We start from the raw sequence: 24,607 nt of genomic DNA, 5'->3' as shown, positions 1-24,607 counted from the left end.
AGAGAGAGGACAGTAACCTGATGGAGCCCATCCAGCCCAGACAGGGTGACATATTGCCAAGTACCTTAGGGAGTGCAGCTGGGAGGGAGCCAGAGTAGCTTAGAAAATTAGTGTAAAGCCGGGCGTGGTGGCGCACGCCTTTAATCCCAGCATTCGGGAGGCAGAGGCAGGCGGATCGCTGTGAGTTCGAGGCCAGCCTGGTCTACAAAGTGAGTCCAGGACAGCCAAGGCTACACAGAGAAACCCTGTCTCGAAAAACCAAAAAAAAAAAAAAAAAAAAGAAAGAAAGAAAGAAAAAGAAAATTAGTGTAAATCATACCTGCCCAGTTACTGTGCTTAAGGCTTGTTTAAATAAACCAACAGCTCTCTGTCTCGATTACTGGGGAGGAGCTAGCCAGATCATAGAAAAGCCCGATAGAGTTTAATAAATACTCAACAATTACACACCACAGCGCCAGCTCTGGCTGCAGGAAAGACTCCTGTACTGAGAAAGGTGCTATATAGAACTGGGAAGAACCTAGGCCCAAAGTGGACTTGCAGCAAAATACACTTCACAAAATGAAGACAATTACATTTCTAGTTCACAGACCTGTGAGTCAGAAGTGGAAGCCACTCCTTAATGAAAAAAAAAAAATGGCGTTATTCCTGCCGGAGCACCAGGTGAAGCACACACATAACCCTAACATCGGGTGTGGATTCTTGCGTGGCTTCAAGAGAGGCGACTTTGCAAGAGCGAAGAACGCGCTGGAATCCAACTCCGTAAGGGGCGAGGGCACTGTCTACGCCTAGGATGCCGTTTCGTACAAGTGCCCCTTACCTGTCTTCCTGAACCACAAGCTCTCACAGGAAAGACAATGATGCAATGAGGCAACAGAAGGATGTGTCAGGGGGACGCTAAAGCACCCACCAAGAAGAGCTACTTACAAAGAACGCCAGGAGGATGTAGTTCGCAGGCACTTGGCGCCGGATATCCCTACAGCAAGCTAGCACGATGACCACAGCCAGAACTGCGGGTCTGGGGATGTGAAACCATCAGTTACTGCTTTGGTACGCAAACGTTGAGTGGTGTGTACAGATGGACAGGCGGAGGGACACAGACGCAAGCGTAGCATCACAGTCTGAGACCTGACATACAGATAGCTACTTCCTACTTAGCTGCCTTTTAAGCCTTCAGAACGAGCTTTTAAAAGTTTCCATACATGGATAGAAAGCCTGTCTTTTAAATTTTTTTGTTGTTGTTAAAAATACAGATTCACGGGAAATTGTAAAAAGACAGAGAAGTTCTATACAAACTATATGAACTTTCTACCAATGATTTTCATTTATAAATTTATAGCCCAATTTCAAAACCACTAATAGGACACTGCTATAATATGAACGCAGTTATTTAACATGTGACTGTGCCATGAGTCTATGCATAGATACATATAGCCACCACCCCAATTAACATTCAAAACTATCTTACCAATAACAAGTCAACAAAAAGGCCCACCTGGTATGACAGCTCTCTGGCAACACCCCTATATACAGCTGGCCCTGACACCTGGCACCCGTTAACTTGCTCTATTTCCCATCTCTATAATCTTGCCTTTTAAAGAATTCTACATAGGGGCTGGGAAGATAAATCAGAGGTTTTGTGTACTGGATGCTCTTGCAGAGGACCTGGGTTTAGTTCCCAGCACCCACGTGGCAGCTCACAAGCACCAGTAACTCCAGTCCTAGGGGATCCAACATTCTCTGTAGCCCTCTATGAACACCTGTGTAACATGGTGCACATACAAACAAGTAAGCACAAACAGATACACATAAAGAAAAACAGATAAAATATAAGAGTATCATGCTTTGCCTGGGTGTTTCTGTATGTTTATTTTGTTGTTGCTCATAGACTGTGTTACTTTGAAACAGGGTCTTATGCAATTAAGGCTGGCCTTGAATTCCTGATCCCTCTGTCTCTACCTCCTAAGTGTTGGGCTTACAGGCATGCATGGTCGTACCCAGAAAAAATGCTACACTTTACCACATTTTAAATGTTTGTTAATTTATGTAAATGAGCACTCTATTTGCAAGTATGCCTGCATGACAGAAGAGGGCATCAGATCTCATTATAGATGGTTGTGAGCCACTATGTGGTTGCTGGGAATTGAACTCAGGACCTCTGGATGAGCAGCTAAGTGCTCTTAAGTGCTGAGCCATCTCTCCCACTCTACATTTTTAATAGTGATCAAATTTTGGTCAAAAGTTAATAGAATTATAAATGATACTTACAGGAGTGCATACAGGAACCAGGGCATGGAGATGATCCACTTCCTTAGAGGCTTGCTGGTGAAAACACACACATACACACACACACACACACATATAGTTTTACAAAAAATAGTAAATATTGCTAACTAAAACAGAAGTATAACAATATCATGAGAAGGATGGGTAAACTAAATGATCAATGTGGACAAATAGGGAGGAGGCATTGAAACCTTTTTTTTTTTTTAATGGAGAAACAGGGTGATAGTGTGGTTCCCTGTCAGAGCATCTGCTTGGCATGTATGAGTGAGGCCTGGTTTCAAACCCACAGCACAAAGAAAAGAGAGAGAGACACTATAAAATACTGAGAGCCAGGCACATATCTTTAATCTCAGCACTCAGGAGGCAGAGGCAGGGGCATGTCTGTAAGCATAAGGCCAGCCTGATCTACACAGTGAGGGTGGCCAGAGAAAGCCAGGACAGCTAGAGCTACATTGTAAGACCTGTCTCAAAAAATCAAAACACAAAATAAAACACTACGACTGACATATGTGCAAGCTAAAAGAAGCCAACTCATTGGTTGTGCTGCAAATAGCACTTTCAATAGGATGAAACTGGTGGTGAATTAAAGTCTCTCAAATAATTACAGAATCTAACAGTGTTCTAGCATTCAACCTCTTCATGATCTTACTTATTTATCCAGTTATATTTGAAAAGGGAGCTCAGAGAAAACGAAGAAGAAAACAGTGCCCAAAGTAAGAGTAGGAAAAATGTTCTTGGCTTAGGACCTTAGATTTGAGGAATCTCCTGCCATGTTGGCCTAGGGGGTCCTTCAGAAAAACCTGTGTATAGGGAAAATATCACTTACGAATGATGACGGACCAACACCATACTGTTCGAAATGATCCAAATTAAAGCAAGCCAATTCCATGAGCACTCCCATGAGTGACACCTAACTCTAGACAGTAAGAAAGACTCACCAGAAAACAAACATGCTGATGATCACTCCAGTGATGAGCAACTGAACGGACAGGATGATGAACACTTTCACAATGAAATCTGTGGAGACAAGATGCTATTTCATGACACATTGCCCAAAGGTAAAACTAAATGCAATTTCCAGTTCAGTGAAGGGAATTACCCCCATTGTCATTCAAGGCTAGCCAAGGCAGGGCTGGTTTAGTTAGCTAACGAAACAACAAAAATGAAGTGACTCTGAAGAACATTTTTAAAAAAGATTTATTACATTTTAAGATTTATTTACTATGTATACAGTATTCTGCCTGCACACCAGAAGAGGGCGTCAGATCCCAGTATAGATGGTTGTGAGCCACTATGTGGTTGCTGGGACTTGAATTCAGGACCTTTAGAAGAACAGCCAGTGCTCTTAGCCTCTGAGCCATCTCTCCAGCTCTGAAGAACATTTTAAAATGTGTTTTTAAAAAAATTCTTTCAGAATTGCACATGTGTCCACAGTATATTTTGATCAATGTAGAACTTTTAAAGACTATCTAATCAAAGCCAGCCACAGTGGGGCATACTGGTAGTCCCAGCTGCTCAGAAGGCTGAAGTCAGAGAAATGCTTCAGCTTAGGAGTTGGAGACCAGAGTAACAAAGGGACACCTGGCTGTAAGAACAGACAAACAGAATGAATATCCAGTCTACTTATTAACGATGTTTTCTTAGAGGCTGGTGAGCTAGCTCAGCAGGTAAAGGCACCTGCTGTCAAGCCTGAGGCTAGTCGTCTCACGGAATCATGTGACGTGATGAAGTCATTGTTAGTGTTTTTAAAAAATAGGCAAAGATTTAAATATCATTCCTGAAAGATATGGATAGCTAACAAGCGTATGAGAGATGTCCAACACCATCAATCATTAGGAAAATGCAAATCTTCCTGGGACCCCACAGGCCACTCTGGCCAAGGAACCAGGTAGGCTAATTGCAAGTCTTCACCCCTCCTTCTATTCCTCCAAGTCCAACACCCCAGTTTCATCCCCCAGATCTGTAACAGTCCTTCTGCTGTGGTGTCTCCTCACCCTCTGTCCCCATTGCCTGGGAACTAAATGGATCCCCGTGGGACACCCTGCTTTCCCCCCTGTCCTTTAGACACCCTCAGCACCATCCCCAGCCCATCCCTGTTCCTAAGTGTCAGCTTCCAATACTCAGAAACCATTTTACCTGGAACCCCCAGTACCCACATCCATCAGGATCCCAGAAGAATTTCCTATCAGGCAACACCTGGCCATCACACTCTCCTAAGAAACAGAGAGGGCAACAGGTACCAAGGAACAAAACATCCACCCAGCGAAGACAAGACCAGATATCAGCATCTAGAAGTACAATCTTCCCAAACGCAGATGCCTAGATGCTACTGTAAAAACACAATCAAACAGTGAGGACACTATGTCTTCACTACAGCCCAACAACCTTACCACAGCAGGTCCTGAGTATTTCAACATAGTTGAGGCACAATAAAAAGACCTTAAAATAACCAGAAAAATTTTTTTCACCCAACCACAAAAGAATACATTTTCCTCTCAGCACTTCATGAACTTTCTCCAAAATTGACCACATACTCAGACATGACCAAGTCTCAAAAGATTAAAACACACACACACACACACACACTCTGCATGTGTCGTCCTGTTTGACCACCACGAATTAAAGCTGGATATCCCAACAACAAAAACAACAGAAACCTTACAAATGCATAAAAGCTGACCAACTTATTTTATTACAGACTGAAAAGTTGGTCAAGGCATAAACTTTAAAATAAAAAATTAAAGGCTTTCTACTGAATTTCTAAGAATTGAATAAAAATGAATACATAATATACCCAAACTTATGGGACACAATAAAGGTTTGTCTAAGTGGGAAATGTATAGCACTAAGTGCCTACAGTAAAAAAAGAAGTGATCTCATACTAGTAACTTAAAAGCATACCTGAAAGCTTTAAAACAACAAGAAAAAAAACACACACCCCAAAGGAATAGATGACAAGAAATAATCAAGTTCAGGACTGAAATCAGTAATATAGAAACAAACAAACAATAAAAACAATCAATGAAACAAAGTATTTGTTATTTGAGAAACCAGTAAAATTGACAAGTTCTTATCCAAATTAACTAAAAGGAAGAGGGGGGGGGCGGGGAGGGGAGAATATATCCAAATTAACAAAATTAGAGATGAAAAAAATGAAAGTGCATATAACAGCAGAGAACCGGTTATTTTTCTCAATACATATCACTTACTAGAATTAAATCAGATCAGTTAAGTGCTTCAAGTAGCCCTATAACTCTGAGTAAAATAGAAACAGTCATTGAAAGTCTCCCAACAAGAAAAAAAAATGCCCAGTCAATAGAAAGACCTTAAAGTAGCCAGAAATTTTCACTCAACCACAAAAGAATACACTTTCTCAGCACCTCTTGAACTTTCTCCAAAACTGACAAAATCGAAGGCTAATGACAATACTCCTCAAATTATTTCACAAAACAAAAATAGAAGAAACATTGCCTGATTAATTTTATGATGCCACAGTTATCCTGATGCCAAAACCACATAAAAAACCAGCAAAGAAAGAGAATTAGAAACCAATTTCCCTTATGAACATAGATGCAAAATTTCTCAATAAAATACATGCAACCAAATCCAAGAACAGGTCAAAAAGATCATCTACCTTAATCCAATAGGCTTCAGCCCACAGATCCAGGGATGTTACAGCATAAATAAATGTAACCCACCATATAAACAAATTGAGAGTCAAAAACCACATGACCATCTCATTAGATGCAGAAAAAGACCTTTGACAAAATTTAATACCCCTTTATGATTAAAAAACATTTAGAGGGATTAGGTATATAGTGACATGTCCAGGTGTAATAAAGGAAAAATACAGGAAGCCCATAGCCAACATTAGCTTTCGTGAAAACCCAAAGCAAGGCCACTAAAATAAAGTAACGAACAAGGCAAAGTTGACCTCTCTATCCATACATATGCTCTACATGGTACTTGAAATCTTAGCTACAGCAAAAGGACAACTGAAGGAGATGAAGGGATACACATTGGAAAGAAAGAAGTCAAAACATCTTTATTTGAAAATGATAATATAAAAGTGACCCTAAAATTTCCACCAGGAACCCCTACAGCTGATAAAATATCTTCAGTGAAATAGCTGGCTACAAAATTAACTCACAAAAATCGGTAGCTCTTCCATATACAAATAAAAGACAGACTAAAAAAGAAATCAGGGAAACAGCACCTTTACAATAGCCTAAATTAATATAAAATATCTTGGGTAACTCCAAATAAGCAAGTGAAAGACACACGCACACACACACACTCTAGACAGTAAGAAAGATTTTTATTATTTTTATCAGAAGATATCACTTTTATCCCATTTCAAGTTATACTACAGAGCTATAGTAATAAAAACAGCATGGTACTGGCACAAATAAAGAAACATTGCTCAATGGACTTGATCAAGACATAAATCCACACATATATGGACACCTGATATTTTTATAAAGAAGCCAGAAATACACAGCAGAATAAAGGTAGCATCTTCAGCAAATGGTGTTGGTCAAACTGGATGGCTGCATGCAGAAGAATTCAAACAGACCCTTAAGAAAGGGAAATATAATAGTTTTATATGGATGGACAGGTAGCTGAAGTGGGAGATCAAGTTGGGAGAGGAAAAGGGAATCAGGGAAGAAATATGGGGAGAGACAGGTAAATTTAAGGGTCATTTGAGAGGTGGTATGAAAGCCTAACAGTAGAAGCTTACTAAAATATAAACATATAGTAAGGCACTCTAAACTGAAATCACAAAATAGTGGTGGAGACAGAGACCCGACTGGCCATCTCTTGGAACCAAATGAAGCTTCCAGCACCACGCTTGGGTTATATCTAATTGAGTTTTTGCTCAAAGGGGTCCCAGGGGAACCCCTGAACAACCCAAGCTGATGCCCAGACGATAGGCTCATTGCCGAAGATAGCACCCACACAACTCCTTGAACACAGAGAAGTTGAGCGATACCTACATAGAACCTTCATCCCTACATGCTGGTGCCTTTGGTACAGGAAGATACCCTGCACACTACCAAAAGAGACATGTAAACACGAAGCCAGCCACAAACCCTTTGATCTACAGTGTCATTCTGCCTGCAAGGTAGGCTAGGGCAATGGTGGCAAAACCAATACCTGATTTGACTTCAGGCTCACTCCACAAGATTGAACACATTCCTGGCACTGCTTGCATGACTAAGAACCAGAGGCAGCTAGCCCAAGGACCTAGGGAAAAACCGAATACTACTGGTCTAAAAAAAAAGGTAGCAATAAAATGCCTCCTAATGACATTCTGCTGAGCTTATAGATAGTGCCTTGCTTAGCCATCAACAGAGAAACTTCCTCCTACAGCAGATGGGAACAAATACAGAGACCCACAGCCACATTATGTAGGGTGAGCAAGCTTGGGATACTGAGCCCTAAATGGGACATCTCTATCTAATCCCTCCCCACAGGGCTCAAGGAAGCCCTTGGAAGAAGAGGAAAGAATGTCAGAGCCAGAGGGGATGTAGGACCCCAGGAGAACAAGACCCTCTAAATCAACATGATGAAAGCTCACAGGAACTCCCAGAGACTGAGGCAACATGCACAGGGCCTGCAGGGGTCCGCACCAGGGGTCTTCTGCATATATATTATGGCTTCCAGCTTAGTGATTTCATGAGATCCTTCCTTGAGTGTGCAAACAAGTGGGTCTCTGATTCTTGTGCCTTTTCTTAGGTTCTTTTTCTTCTGCTTGTTTTCTTTCTTTCTTTCTTTCTTTCTTTCTTTCTTTCTTTCTTTCTTTCTTTCTTTTTGAGACAGGGTTTCTCTGTTTAGCCTCAGTTGTCCTGGACTCACCCTGTAGACCAGGCTGGCCTCGAACTCACAGCAATCCACCTGCCTCTGCCTCCCAAGTGCTGGGATTAAAGACGCACACCATCACACCCAGCCTGCTTATTTATCTTGTCCAACTCTGACATGATAGGTTTTATTTTATTATTATATTTTATTTTGTTATAATTTATTATCTCTTAAAATCCTGTTTGTTTTTTAATGAGAGATAGAAATGAGATGACTCTGGAAGCGAGGGGAGGGGAGGACCTGGGAGGAGTAGAGGGAGGGGAAACCATAATCAGAATATATTATGTAAAAAAAGAATATATTATGTGAGGGAAAAATTATTTTCAGTAAAATGGGTGTGACTCTCAGAAAAAAGAATAATAACAAATGCTGGCAAGGATGTTGAGAAGCAGGAAACTTCATACATTATTGGTTGAAATGAAAACAGTACAGCTGTTTTAGAAAACAATCCAGCATTCCATCCAGGGGAAATGTAAACATATGTTTATATAAAACTGATATATGAATTGAAGAGACTCACACACAGCAGGGTGCTCCATCCTGGACCCTGTACTAGGCCCAAACCACACCTAAACACCTGTTTTAAAAGAGATATCCTTTATTACTCAGGGACAAAAAGTGAAGTGTCCAGTTTCTGACTTAGGCAGAAAACAGTAGCAAAAACCTTGTAGGTGTGTTAGAATGGTCTAGGATGGAGGATGTGGTGGGATGCTTTGATTTGGGCAAGCCCAAAGATTGCTGGGCTTAAATACTGTGATAGTTGGAGCTTTGTGTTTGGCCTTAGGAATGAGTATGGCATGAGAAAGTGTGGCTAGCTTTAGGGATGTAATCTATGGTTTTCCAGGGAAAGGAAAGGGAGATGGGCAAGTGTGTGGTCACCACGTTTGCCATGGTAGGGCCTGCAACAGCCCTTCATGAATACTGGTTGCAGCATTAGTCACAACAGCCAAAAGGAGAACAGGAGAAACAACCCAAACATCTATCAACTGACAGAGGCCAAGGAAAACTCCATTTTGTGCTGGGCACCCATTCTAAATGTCTAAGAGATAAGCCTCATCAGAATTGTAAAACCACTGTGAGGTAATTAATTGCTTGCTCTGGCTTTTGTAAGCCCTCTAACAATGTATGTCAGGGAGTAAGTCAGCTTCTCCATCCTATAACGGGAGAGAGAGATATCTCCTCACTAAGGAGGGGAGTGAGACAGCTTTTTGAGCAGCTGCACATATCAGAAAAATGAAGCAATTGTGGTCTTCACCTTTAAAGCCCTTCCTCTAGCCCATTCTGTGCAGTATGCCTTTGATTTGTCTTTAAGGCTCTCTGTAATAATAAATTCATTTAGTTATAATTTGGATTGAGTTGCTGGTCTTTTCCCAGTGGATTCAAACTCCATAGGAAATGCCTCAAAATAATGTGATGTGATGTAATGTCTACCAGCCAATAGAATACTGTGTGGCCATAAAATGAATAAGAAATAATGCTTCCGAATGGGTAAATCATAGAACCTTATGCTTCATGAGGGAACATTTCCAAAAGACCATATGCTTTGTGTATGAAATAACATTTAATAGGCAGATCCATAGGGTTACAAAGTAGAGTAGCAGTTGGCAAGGCAGAGGAAGATGGGTGTAACTCATGATGTATTTCATTTTGAAGTGATCAAGGTGATCCAAAATGGCTGCAAAACTGTAAATTTACTGAAAACACTATACACTTAAAATGGGTCAACTAAATGAATTTTAAATTGTCTTCATGGAGATGCCTTCAGGAGTGGCAGGCCTCATTACCCTACTAATTTTCTTTTCTCCACGACACTTTCATCTTATATAGTGTTCAACCTGTGAAAAGGAGAGAAAGGCTCACCTCTGTCTTTCAGAAGACACTGATGTAAACCACTAGCTTTGGCAAGGGGGGGGGGTTCTACATATATTTCCATTCTTTCTGCCTCTTTAAATGCGGTTTCCACATCTCCAGTAGGGCACTGTGACTTCTTCACTCAGGGAGTTGTAAAGGCTCTGTGAAGGAATGGCATCTAGGCTGCTGGTGACGCCCAGTCTGCCCTGGATTCCTCACGCTCTAGGCCAGGGCTTCTGAAACATGTTAACCAGCCCAATATAGGAAGTGCAGACAGAGCTGCCACGTGGTTCAGATGGCATGGCAGCAGGTGGACGAAAGCTCTTGCAGGGGCGAGAAAGATCCAGGTTCGGGGGCTCTTGAGACTCCTCTCATGAGCAGGGCTTCTTGAAGCTGTCAGAAACCCTTTCCTCCCTTGGTCCTTTCCCTTTTTCAACCTGAAGGCTAGAGCTCCCAAAGACCTCTTTCCAGGCTATGACAGAGGGTGCGGGCCAGGGGCAGGCATCACTGGGAATCAAAGTTCAGAGGCCACTTGCAAACTATTCAGGCCCTGAGAAGGCTTAAACACAACACACAGGATGTTGGGAACCACGGCATTGGCCTCAGCTACTGGCCCTTCAATATCACATTTCATGAGAAAAAAAGTTCTCATTTATTCATGTCACATTTAAAAAAAAAAACTTCTGACATTCCTTGATGAATATATTCCTGCCTATCCCAGAATAACCTAGGGCACCAAGTTAATATGTGTAAAAGCCTAGGCCGATATTACGTGACCATGCTGTAGGTGGGGGAGAATATTTCATCATCAACAGTTAACCCATACTTCCTAGAATATCTGGATGTTGCTTGCCATATGCTATTATTGATTCCTGAGTCTCCCAGACAACATCATGGTGGTCTATTGCGGCAGTCTATGACACACTTCATGGTAAACAAAGAGCAAGGAATCTAAATTTTAAAAAAGCAAATTCCTTCTGGCAGTACACACCATGGAAATATTTCAAAACACTGCCCCTTCCCAAGCCCAAGTCCTATCCTCTTACCTCTCCGGACAGACCTGTTGTTGAAGGGACTGGATGGATTTATGCTCTCATTTATAGTAGCATCCTCTGAAACTTCTATGGCATAAACACTCGCCGCATCTCTAGACTTTGGATATTGGTATTTGACGGCTTCTTTTGGCCTCTCTCCAGATGAGTATGTGAAGGGCTGGTCCACTTTACCGGCGTTGCCTTTAATCGCTGCTTTGTGAATAAGATGTTGATGGTCTCCAGAGCTAAAGTTGACTAGCTCACTGACTTCCATGTCTATTTTCCTGGAACAGAAAACCTGTCATCCATGTCCTTATGACCACACCCCCATTACTTGACTATCCGTATAACTCTCATGTGTTTATTTCCTATCTTCAGTAACTGTGGACCCAGTCATATTACATCAGTGCATAATAAACATCTGTTAAATAAGTGAGCAAATACTATAAGATGAGTCCTGCAGAGCAGCAGTTCTCAACATGTGGGGCAAATTTCTATCTCCAAAGATATTTACATCATAATTCATAAAAGTAGAAAAATTACAGTCATGAAGTAGCAACAAAAATAATCTTAAGATGTGGGGATCATCACAAGATGAAGAACTGTACTAAAGGGCCTCAGCATTAGGAAAAGTTGAGAACTACTGCTGTAGAGTAAAATAATGTGTCTCCTATTATGGGATTAACCTTTTAATTCATTCAGCAAGGAGCTAAGAGGGCCGGTGGAGATTTCTCCACTTCTTCTGCCTTCAGTTGACTTATGCCAGGGAAAGACAATACTTGGATGAGCAATAATACTAAAGGCAATGCAAGCGAGCCAGGGACGTGCGAGGCTGTGAGAGCCCTCCATGATACCTCCATGAGGAAAAGACTGGAGGAGAAATTCTTTTTAGACATTCCCAGGGAAAGTGAGATAAAAGGAAGGGTTGGACTTGGACAAGAGGTGGGGGAAGATTGTCACAGATAGAGCAGTCTGCCTGGACCAGGAGCAGAGGAAGCATAGAACATAGATCCCAGAAACGGAAGGTGCCTGTATTCCAGGGCAGGGAAGTTGACAGTGTGATGAGATTAAACCAATTCACTGGGAGGATCAGGGGCTGGAATAACTTAAAGAAACTATATTTTACTCTCAATGACATCAGCATGTTAGGAAGAATTACAGTCTCCCACTGAGTCTACATCCCTCTTCTGGGTCCCTGGAAACATTGCTAGGCTTGTTAAAAGAAACACTGCAGATGGGCATAAGGACACTGAGATAAGGTGGTTCCAGGGTCAATCAAGTTTCAAAGCTGTCCTGTTTTTTTATGGATCATACTTAGAATAAAGGAAGACAGAAAAGACAGAATAAGAAAGACAAATGGGAGTCAAAATGATAGGTGCTATGAAGATGATTCTAGAAGCAGCTTGGGGCTAAGCACATAGGTGGCCTGTAGAAGCTGGGTAAGAAACAGGTTTTCTAGTGGAGTCTCCAGAGAAGAGCTTGGCCCTGTTGGCACTTTGGTTTTATCTTGTGAAGCTGATATGGACTTCTGACCTAGATAACTGTAAGACTGTAGATTTGGTGTGTTTTATGGCACTAAGCTTGTGCAGAATTGTATCCGCAGCAATAGAAAACTGATGCAGTGGGCAGTCATCGCTGAGGGTTTAGAAAGACCCCTCAACCTGCAGTGTAGAGTAGGAGGAGAGGAAGCCAATGTGAAAAAGCGGAGATCAGAAATGGTGGCTGGGGAAGTGGGGCTTGGCTGCTGTGCTTGGCAAGCAAAAGGCCAGTCTCAGGGAACCACGAGAAGAACCAAGGCAAAATCAAACATTGCGACACATCTCATGGCAAACGTGAAGATTTCTTTTCTTTTCCTTCCTCCCTTCCTTCCTCCCTTCCTTCCTCCTTTCCTCTCTCCCTTCCTCCCTCCCTTCCTCCCTCCCTCCCTCCCTTCCTCCCTCCCTCCCTTCCTTCATTTCTTTCCTTATTTCTCTCTTTTTCTGTTTTATTTTCTGCTGCTGTTGTTTTTGTTGTTTCTGCTACTGCTGATTTTCAAGGCAGAGTTTCTCTGTGCAGACCTGGCTGGCGTTGAACTCAGAAATCCACCACCTCTGCCTCCTGAGTGCTGGGTGGAATTAAAGGTGTGGACCACCATACCCAGCCAAGTTGGAAGATTTCAGGCAAGTCCCCGTCACTGCTGCCTGCTTCCTGTCTCACAAGGGACATGATGGAGCAAGAAGATGGTAAAGCCCGGGTAGAAGATGGCCAAGCCAGAACAGAGTAAACAGGAAGTCCAAAAAACTGCCAGTCTCCGGACAAAGCAGATTCCGCTTAGTAAAGATGTCTCTTTCCCTCCAATCAATCTCTAAAGTTTACAAGATTCAGTAGGGATTTCTAGTAACACCCAAGTTCATCAAGTGTAAATAGATGAGAAAAAATCAAGAACAAAATTGAAAGAGGACTATAAAAGAAGCAGTAGTAATTCACTTTAGCAGAAATAAAATGTATATATACAAATGTATCATATATATATATATATATATATATGTGATATAAAGCTATATGATTAAAGCCATAGTACCAGTGTAGCAATGGATAAATAGATCAATAGAATGGAAGAGATTCTAGGAACAGATTGTGTGTGTGTCTGTGTGTGTGTTGAGAATTTAATATTTGATAATGGTAAAACTTCAAATTATGCTCTCTGGTGTTGGAACAATTAGTTATACATTTGGAAACAATGGTTTAATAACTATTGCATTTGTCACTTAAAGATGTTTTGCAGGCTGTGGTGGTTTGAATGAAGATGTCCCCTCCCCATAGGCTCATATGTTTGAATACTTGGTCCATGGTTGGTGGAACTGTTTGGGAAGGATTGGGAGTTGTGGGCTGTTGGAGGAAAAGCATCACTGGAGTGGGCTTTGAAGCTCCCAAAAACTCTTGCCATTTCCAGTGTTCTCGCTCTGCCTCTTACTATGCATAAGCTATGAGCTCTTAGCAGCGGCTCCAGCCACTGGCCACCATGTCATCATGGACTCTAACCTTCTGAAGGCATAATCTCAATCAAACACTTTCTTTTATAAGTTGCCTTGGTCATATATAATAATAATCATCATCATCACAGGTACTCTGTTAGAAAATACAAGGATTATATGGTGCACTTTTATAAGAATATCATAAAAAAGAAGTATTGGACAGATTGGAGGTGTACAAAACTTCAAATGCTATTATAAAAAAGCCAACAAATCTGACATGACAACTGGCAAAATATTTACAATGTTTATGCTTCAGAAGGGGTAACTGGCAACCCAATGACGATGAGAAGTGAGCACAAGAAGCCAATTCACGAACAATTTAAATTGCTAGTAAGCCTTGAAGATAACACTTCACAAATAGCCAAAGATGCAAATAAAAGCAGCAGTGAAATATCTTTTCTTCATAAAAGACACTCAAAGATTAAAAAGATGATTCTCATAGTTGTAAGACTACAAAGATACAGATAATCTGGAGGTACACTGTGACTCTCATGAACTTACATGTTTCTTCTACTGAGCTCCTTCTTCCACAGAACAGTAAATATATACCTTAAGTGTAACACTGACTATATAACAAATAATTACAAACTTAAATACATTTCATTTAAAATGATATTTTGTTATTGATAGAAGTATCAATATAAGCCAGTATGGATTCATTATATGTTATCCATTATTATGTTCATAATTTTCTCTTGATTTTAAGCAAAATTAAAATATTTATGTTGTTTCAAAACAATCATGGGTCCTAGGCATTAAGTGAACTCTGTATAGTGGATTATCCCACTTGAGGTACGCCATCTCATAGCAATATAAAGTTTTCTGTGGAGAGATAATTTAGTGATATCTACCAGATTCCCAAATATGTGGCACTTTAGGCCCAACGGTTATAATTGGGCAATATCTTCCATAAACACACAAAGGCAAAAGTACATGTAAGAGAAAATTGAGTATATTATTCATTGCTTATAACTGCCAAAATTTACAACAGCTCACTATCCATCAGCATGGAAATAGTTATGTTAATTTTGGTACAGACAAAACCATACACATATACACATATATGGACCAGTGTGAAGTTCACTATGTTTTGAATTTTGACAATAGTATTTAGGAAGATTGCATTAATACTTCACCCCCTCTCTGACTGGAAAGGAATACTACAAATGGAATTAATACAGCTGAGTTGGAGATGCACTTGACCTGAATGAATTTGTACAGTGGCTATTTATTCCAAATAATAATAACAACAACATATTTACATTTTGAAGACAAAAAGAAATATTTCCCTCTTTGATGAAGTCTGGAGCCTCCCTGAGAGAGGGATCTTCATGCAAAGCTGACGGTGACGGAAAGATGCTCAAATAACCAAGTTGGTGTCTAGGGTGTCCTGCAAATCAAGAGACAGCGAGATTTTCAAAGCACTCAAAGACAAAAGCAGCCACAATCCAAAAGCAACTCAGTTTTCCTCACGGAACTGTATTTGGTTGATACCTGAAACACAAATGAGGTTTTCATCTGGTCCTCAAACAGGTCTCCTGACTCTTGAGCCAGCAGCCATTATTAGGAAGGCTCTGGGTGACAGTTAAGAGAGTGGCAGTTGGAGCACACGGGGTGGGTGGAACCTTCTCTCAGGAAAGAGGGGTTCTAGTCAAGCCCAGTCTATCAATCCCCATGCTAGCCACTACACACTCTGGTGGGTCTCAAGGAGACCTACACTTGGGTCTTCAAATCAATGTCATGGAGCAAGAGGCTCTGTCCATGAGAAAGCGGTCCTTCCAAGCATGCCATCACTTTCTTCTCGGCAAGAGGAAGATGCTCATAAAACTCCCCTAGGGATGCCCTCCAGAGGTCCTCTGCATTACTTCAGATGAATAAGATTCATTTCTAGTAAAGTTTCAACTGGTCTTTCTACTAGACCATGATGACTTCTGTGCCCCTTCCCCCATGGTGGCAGATTGCAGCCTGCAGGTCACAGGCCAATGGGAAGCCCTGGGAGACCTAAGTCAGGCTGTTTGGTGTGAGAAGACACAGGATCAGGTGCTGAGCAGATACTGTGAGCCTTTCTTCTCTGAGATTTGTAGAGAGGGAGGGGAAACGCGTCCTGTATGGAGCCTTTTACTAACCCATTCATTGAACTTAGTGCCTGTTTGCTGTGTCCAGAGAGTGAGGAAGTGAAAGAAATTCAGAAAGGTCATATGAGACATGTGCACAGTGTAGTTGTAAGGGAGAAAAGAAGGAAACGCTTTAGAGAGGAATCGCTATTTGCAATTATGGAGTTGGAAATGAAATGTTGGCTAGTTCTTAGAAAGATGAAGGTTGGAGGAAGCCCAGTGCAGGCAAAGAGAACATTACTCCGAGGCAAAGAATGAGATTGGGAAACAAGAGGACATTATACAGAAAATAGGTGTACTGTGCTCAAGTTACAGCACAGAAAACCCAGAAGGCCTGCCTGCAGTAGAAGGCTGACCACCCCTCAAGCCCCCCTGGCCAAAAAGAAAAGAGTAAGAGTATTTGCCTCTGCTGTCTTCTTTCGAACCTCACAGTCTCATAAGCCCCATCATCATCTCTGTCCAGTCCCCAGGGTCTCTATTCTGTTGGTGTAAACAGTGAACCTGAATTAACTGTATATTTTACCCTCCAAGATTCAGTTAACATGATTTATTTGTTTACATGTCGGGTTTGTAACTAATGAACTAACTACAGTTTGCTCAAAAGAAATTCTTTCTCTTCTTCTCCTCAGCCTCATATTCTACAGTATGCAGCTGTTTCTTAGATGTAGGAGCCGGCTGCATGCCTACATGAGTAACTCATTTCAAACATCATCTCTATGGTTTGTGGCCTTTGCAACCTTTCACCTGACAGGTGAGCAAACCAAGTAGAAATGCAACTGCAAGCCCCACCCCTTTAGCATACAGGCCGGGATACCCACGGGTTGTGAATCGCCTGTTGACCTATAATCATCAGCGAACAAAAGGTCACCTTTTGAGACCAGCCTGTGGTGTGTTTTAGACATCTGCTCCATGCGACACAGAAATCATGCAAAGTGTGAGTCCTGTGGATTATATCACATGCTGACACTAACAACCGCTGCGGTTATTTGTTCCCACTGGTGTGAACTCTCAAGGCCTTCAGAGGCCATCATTTCCATTTTAACAGCGTATGTGCACACAGCAACACCAGAACATTCTCATACATCCGCTATGTAGTAAGCTGTTTATATGATCCAGTTGAACCCTTCCACTGACTCCAGACTGAGTAGCTCTCATTGTGTGCTATGGTTTGAATATATTTCCCTAATTCATACGTTTAAACTTACTTGCCCGTATAATAGGAAGTAATTTGCAAGCCACTAAGGGAAGGATGTGATCCATAACTCTATCCAGGTGTGATGCCTATGAACCACAACAGTGACCAGCGCCCCAAGGTATCCCTACAGGTGCGACAGAGGTGGAACCAACAGCTGTCTAATTGGACTTAAAACATTCCACAGCAGGGAATTATGCTTGGCATTGGAAACCAAGCATAGTGGAGTCATGTATCTTTTTAAAAAAATCTTACTATAATTTATTCAGATTACATCCTGATTGTTATCCCCTCACTTGTATCTTCCCATCCCCACCCTCCCTCCATCTTCCATCCTATTCCCCTCCCCTAGACCTCTGACAGGGAGGCCCTCCTCCCGCACCATCTGACCACAGCCTTTCAGGTCTCATCCGGATCGCCTGGTTTCCCCTTCCTCTGAAGTCATGTATCTTAAAAGAGACCCTACTACTACCACTTTACTGGCCCAGCGTAATTCCTAATTACATTCTAAAGCATCCTTATACATACAGGTAAAGGTAACTATATCCTCGGATCAAAGAAAACTTGTCTTTATAGAAAATACTGTCCAGACCCGCCAGACAATCAACTGGGACCCTCAGACCCCTAGGGAGAGAATGGGGGACAAGAGACGCGAAGAACAGACAGCAAGTCAAGGAGTCTGATCAAGATGACAAAATTTTATTTTCTCACAGGCAAATATGTGCCATTGAAGCAGGAGGCTGAGTGGGGTGCTCCAGGTGGGTGGTTTTTGCAAGATATCAGCAAGTCAGGAAGTTTGGCAGGGCGAGGGCCCCTGTGGTTCTGGGGTTGGGTGGAATTGTTAGGCGCCTGGAACCACAAGATGTTATCTATAGACTTTGTTCCGCTCATCCTCTGAAGGCCTCAGTAATTCCAGGAATACTGAGAACAGCTGGAGACTACCTTGAGGGAGAGGAAGAGGTGCAAGGCAGCCTCCTGGAATGTACCCTGAGGCAAGGTGGGAAGGAGGTCACAAGGCAGCCTGCCCCAGGTCCACTCAATGTATTATGCCAAAGTCCGAGATGCTTGCTGGCTATGGTCTTGGCTCCCCAAACATTACAGAATACCACAACTAGACCTATTGCTGAGATGAACGATTGTGGGGACATCAGTCTCATTGGATACATCTACAATGCAAAACTGCACAAAAGGCTCAGGAAACACCATGGAAGAAGAGGCAGAAAGATTGTAAGAGCCAGAGGGACAGGAAGTCTGACGTGAGACTGTGTTTCCAGAAATGGCTACATAAACTAGACCTAAACAATAACAACATCACTAGCCATGCTAATATGGAAACGGGAAAATCTCCTGGAGTCCCACCCCTATACAAATATCTACAGGCAACTAATGAATACAACCAGTCAGCCCTGAAATCATATACACATAAACTACAGAAACAAACTCAGCAGGTTGAATTTATGTTTGTATATATATATATATATATATATATATATATATATATATATATATATATGTATGTATGTATAATATGTTGCCTCATATCTATTTATATGTAATGATCATCATCAAAGAGAGGCCATCAGGGTGGGAGTGAGTGGGTACGTGGGAGGAGTTATATGGAAGAAGAGGAAGGGATGTGATTGTATTTTAATTAAAAATGTGTTTAAAGAAAAAATATTTTTATGCAAATCAAAACAACTCTGAGATTCCATCTTACACCCATCAGAATGGCTAAAATAAAAAATTCAAGTGACACCATATGCTGGCGAGGATGTGGGGAGAGAGGAACACTCCTTCATTGCTGGTGGGAATGCAAACTAGTACAGCCACTTTGGAAATCTATCTGGTGCTATCTCAGAAAACTGGGAATAGGGCTTCCGCAAGACCCAGCTATTCCACTCCTTGGAATATACCCAGAAGATGCTCCAGCACACAGCAAGAAAATTTGCTCAACCATGTTCATAGCAGCCTTATTCATAATAGCCAGATCATGGAAACAGCCTAAGTGTCCCTCAATAGAAGAATGGATAAAAAAACTGTGGTACATATACACTATGGAATACTACTCAACTATTAAAAACAAGGAATTCCCAAAATTTGTGGACAAATGGATTGAGCTAGAAATGATCATAATGAGTGAGTTAAGCCAGAAGCAGAAAGACTCAAATGGTATATACTCACTTATATCTGCATACTAGCCCAAGGGGTATGTTCCATGAAAGCCTTCACTTACCAGGAAACTGGGACAGAGGGGAGGACATCCCATTGAGACTCTGGATGAGAGAAGCATGGGAGAATAGCAAAGTAGAAGGATCCAGAGGGTCCTAGAAGCCTACAAGTAGAACATTATGGTAGGCAGATTTGGGCCCAGGGGTCCTGCTCAAACTAAGGCACCAGCCAAAGACAATACAGGCGGTAAACTTTAAACCCTTACCCAGATCTAGCCAATGGGCAGAAAACTCTCCACAATTGAGTGGAGAGTGGGATATGACTTTCTCACGTACTCTGGTGCCTCACATTTGACCATGTCCCCTGGAGGGGGAGATCTGGTGGCAATCAGAGGAAGGACAGCAGGTTACCGAGAAGAGACTTGATACCCTATGAGCATATACAGGGGGAGGTAATTCCCCTCAGTAATAGTCATAGGGGAGGGGAATAAGGGGAAAATGGGAGGGAGGGAAGAATGGGAGGATACAAGGGATGGGATAACCATTGAGATGTAACAAGAATAAATTAATAAAAAAAAATATTTTTAAAGGTGTAACATTAGAAGAGATCAGTCAATAAGAGTAAAATCCTAGAAAATGGGATCAGGCAATCAGAACAATGTGAAAATGTGAAAAATGTCCGTTCTCAAAATGCCCTGTCTCCAGTAGTTACAGTAGCACAAGTGGATTAAGACATGCATCCGTCCAAGGCATCTATCTCCTCCCGACACCTCAGGGAGCCATGGCTTGACTCGCTGTGGCTCACAGTCTTCCTGAAGCACCCCTGAGGGAGTAGGGGACTAGAGGAGAGCCTTCACATAGTGTTGCTCATTTCCCTCCCTCTTGATTTGATCCCCGACATCATCTTTGCTTAGTAATTCCCATCAGTCCTTGCATCAAATGTTGCTATTATGGTAAGGCAGTGTGGTTTTCAACCTTCCTAATATTGTGACCATTGAATACAGTTCTTCATTTGTGGTGATAACCATAAAATTATTTTTGTTGCTGCTTCATAACTGTCATTTTGCTACTGTTATTAATTGTAATGTAAATATTTGTGTTTTCTGGTAGTCTTTTAAAAAAATTTTTATCTACTTATTTTATGTATATGAGTGCTCTATCTGCATTTTAACCTGCACGCCAGAAGAGGGCATATTATAGATGGTTGTGAGCCAACATGTGGTTTCTGGGAATTGAATTCAAGACCTCTGGAAGAAAAGGCAGTGCTCTTAACCTCTAAGCCATCTCTCTAGCTCCCCATTTTCTCATAGTCTTAGGTGACACCTGTGAAAGGGTCATTCTGACACATACACATCTTCCCCCCGACAAATGGATGGAACTAGAAAAGATCATCCTGAGTGAGATAACCCAGACCCAGAAAGACACGCATGGTGTGTACTCACTCATAAGTTGATATTAGCTGTTAGGTAAAGGATAATCACACTACAGTCCACAGAACAGGGAGGCTAAGTAAGAAGGAGGGCCCTAGGGGAGATCTCTCTGGGAAGAGGAAGTAAAATAGATTTTGCAAGTGGACTGAAGGTGGGTGGGGAGGGGAACAGCAGGAATCAGCTCGGGGAGGGAAGGATGGAGTGAGAGGAAGAGGACATTTACGGGGCGATGTGGAAACCTAGTACAGTAGAAACTTCCAGAACCTATGAGAGTGATCCTAGTAACCCTATGAGAGAGGACTCCTAGAAATGGAAGATACGGAGCCTGAATCAGCCATTTTCTGTACCCAGGCAAGGTTCCCAGTCCAGTGATGGGTCTGGAACACCAACTGAGCCACAAACCTTGACCTACAACCTGTCCTGCCTGCAAAATGTGCCGGGGGACAGGCAGTAGCTCAGAGCTTTGTAGGAGTGGCCAACCAATGACTGGTCTACCTTGAGGTCCAACCCATAGGACAGAGTCCATACTCAGGACTGCCTAGATGGCCAGGAACTGGAAGCTGGATAGGGCAGAGACCTAGGGTAAAACCAAATCTGACTGACTGAAGAAAAAAAAATATCATGATTCCTAATGACATTCTGCTATACTCTTAGATTGGGGCTGAGGCCAGTTGTTAAGAGGAAGCTGAGGAGAGCATATGCAGAGACCCTCAGCCAAACATTAGGTGGAGCTTGGGAAACCCCACGGAAGAAGGGCAAGCAGGATTGTAGAAGCCAGGGAACATGGTCCACAAATCAACTAAGCAGGGACCATAGAGACTCAAGCGGCAATCACTGAGCCTGCGTGGGTCTCCACTAGGCCCTCTGCACATACGCTGTGGATATTTAGCTTGGGGTTTTTGTGGGATGCCTAACTGTAGGTTCAGTTTTCTTAACCAGTATATTTTATTACGAACTTATTAACCGAGCGTATGTCCCTTATAACCTGGCTAACCGAAACAATAGGAAAAGAGAATTAAAGAATACAGTAACAAAACCGTAAGGATATCAGTTCTGAGGAATGATTCTCCTGGCATAATCAGCAGGATTTCTTCTGCGGGAACCTGGAGTAACCAAACCTGGAACCTCAGCAGGAGCAGGAGCCCCAAAGCCTCACCTCAAGTGGTTCTCTCTAAGAGCATCTGGAAGTGGAGAGATGAAACTATCCCAAGTCTCCAAAAGCCCTTGCCTCCAGTTCTGGGCTCATTTATATATCTCCTCCTGGAGTCTGTTCACGGATCTTTTCAGCTGGCAACAATCAAGCTCCTGCACGAGGTGATTTGTCTTCTAGTGGATTAACCTCACCTGTTCCCACAAGACCATTCACCATCCCACACTTGGGCTCATAACAAAAACAGGTTTATCTTTCCTTCACCTAACAATGGGCATAGGGGTATCTCTGACTGTTGCCTGCTCTTGGGTCCCTTTCCCTCCTACTGGGTGGCTTCCTCCAGCCTTGCATATGAGGATTTGTGCCTGGTCTTTTTGCATCTTGTTATGCCATGTTTGGTTGGTACCAATGGGAGGCCTGCTCTTCCCCCCCACCCCCGAAGGGAAACAGAGGAGCAATGGATCTGGAGAGAGGATGGAGAGGGAGAACTGGAAGGAGTGGAGCAGGTGCTATGGTTGGGATGTTTGTATGGGAGAAGATGAACAAACAAACAAACAAACAAACAAATAAATTACTATCTATGAAGTCAGATGTGAGTAGTGGGAGAAAAACCATAGAATTAAAAATCCAACCTCCAGCTGAGAGCCTGGACAGTCTACTGGCAGGTCACAGAGTGTCTACCTCCTCCACAGAGCATCATTCTTTTATCTGCTGTTAGAACCATTGTACCATTTACTCCAGGGACTTTTAAAATTTTCCACACTGGATGCTCAGTGCAAACCTTGTGTCTCCAAATCCTGTAGATACCTGCAATCTTATCATTGGTTCCTGAGAAACACAAGAATGTCAGCTTTTAAATTCGAAGCCAGATTTACACAGTAGTGTTAGAGGAGGTGGCTCACACCTCAGTACGGAGATACGGAGGAGTCTGAGGAAGGAAGGGAGGGAGGCTTGGGGCCAGTTTGGACTATACAGTGTGTGCTAGAACAGCCTGGGATAGAGTAAGATCCTATTTCAAATAACAAGTGGCTAGGGAGATGGCTCAGTGAGTAAAGTGTTTGCCATGAAAGCCTGAGGTCCTGAATCTGAACTCCCAGCATCCATGTAAAAGGCCAGACAACTTGATTAGGACCTGAGGCATCCTGGACAGGAGGGTTCCTGGGGTTTGCTGGTTAAGCCAGCCTAGGTTAATTGGTAAACTCAAAGTTCAGGGAAAGACTGTAAAAAAAAATATGGAAAATGATTGAGGAAGAACCCACAATGTCAGCCTCTAGCCTCCACATACATGTGCTTATGTATATGCACACACATGCATGTGTGCTCATACACATATGAACATGTACACATATACCAACACATAAAACAACAAAACTCCACTAAAAATGCAGTTGGTCAACTCCATAAAAACTTTATTCACCTGTAACTAGCACTGAAGATTTCTCTCATTCCCTGGGCTAGTTTCCCAGGCAGCTTTAGACTGCAACTATCATATTCAATGTTAAGGCTTATTCTATCAAGTTAATAAAAGTCTCTTTTCCAGGGGAAAGGCATATTGTGTTTGGTTTTGCTAATGGCCCTCCCAGAGAACTGGTAGTTTTGGAGTGATTTAAGTCCATATTCATGTGTGTCCAATTCTTCCATCTGAAGTTCACAGGAAAAAAAGAGATAAATTCTTACAGCAATTGCTTCTAATTAAATCAGCATTCAATGTAATCTCTAGTAATCTTCTTTGGAATCGTTTATGCTAGTATAATGTGTTGCTTGTTCATTATACAATAAGTTGATGTTGAGCCATAAAAGATACAAATGTCCCAGCTCTGAACTCAACTGTGTAATACAAAACTAAGTCATAAACCCGTCACATACAGTATTCACTGCACAACAATGCTACACAGTCCCAAATTACTCTCAGGAGTCCATGTTGGTATTTCAGCTCTTTCCTGTCTGAATGTTTTCAGTATTGACATTTTCTAAATTCTTTGCGAGGAGGGGGGGGGTCAAGAACACTCTATTCAAAAGGTAAGAAGTACGTCAAGCAAGAATGCTAAAAGTAAGTTTCATACATAGTGGATGCTAATAGTGGATCTAGTCCCTCCAGCCCTAACACACCTAGCTTCTTACGTGTGGATTGGCGTTCAAACTCAGGCCCACAAACTTGCTCCAGAAGAACTTTACCCATGCAGTCACCCCGCCTCCCAGCCTCCAAAGAAAGTAAGTAAATAAATAAATAAACAAACAGCTAAATTTATCAAATAAAAACAGGATACTCGGGTAAATGTGAATGTCAGATAACAATTATTACATGGGCTACTCTCACTAAACAGTTAACTGTTGTCAACTTGAAATTCACCTTTAACAGGAAATCTTATATTTCCCTCGCCAGCTGCCGCCCTTAGAAGACTGAGTGACAGGCAATGGCAATTCTGTCAGCGCCACTTCCGGCCAGTAGGTCGGGCTTCCGGAGTCCTGAGGCCTCAGTCGCTCACATCAGGCTTACAAGGCCCCGCCC

At 42.2% G+C, this 24,607-nt stretch overlaps 1 protein-coding gene across 2 annotated transcripts in view; it reads right to left on the bottom strand.

Moving 5' to 3' along the window:
- LOC311600065 (protein lifeguard 2-like) overlaps positions 1-15,675 on the bottom strand; it is a 29,167-nt gene extending 13,492 nt beyond the window's left edge. The window contains exons 1-6 of one of the 2 annotated variants that reach the window (XM_084786321.1): positions 15,539-15,675; positions 15,307-15,434; positions 11,043-11,314; positions 3,222-3,300; positions 2,266-2,319; positions 925-1,015 (exon numbers count right to left, since the gene is read on the bottom strand). In XM_084786321.1, coding sequence (XP_084642447.1) covers positions 925-1,015; positions 2,266-2,319; positions 3,222-3,300; positions 11,043-11,314; positions 15,307-15,377 — 567 coding nt within the window. In that variant the 5' untranslated portion in view covers positions 15,378-15,434; positions 15,539-15,675. Of the gene's footprint in view, positions 1-924; positions 1,016-2,265; positions 2,320-3,221; positions 3,301-11,042; positions 11,315-14,051; positions 14,139-15,306; positions 15,435-15,538 lie in introns of those variants that run through there. The other variant, XM_084786322.1, reaches the window with a different exon arrangement.
- Between the last annotated feature and the right edge of the window lie 8,932 nt (positions 15,676-24,607).

Source organism: Acomys minous (assembly GCF_964271855.1).
Source record: "Acomys minous genome assembly, chromosome: 6".
Taxonomy (NCBI): Eukaryota; Metazoa; Chordata; class Mammalia; order Rodentia; family Muridae; genus Acomys; species Acomys minous.
This window is presented reverse-complemented; position numbering and strand designations above follow the sequence as displayed.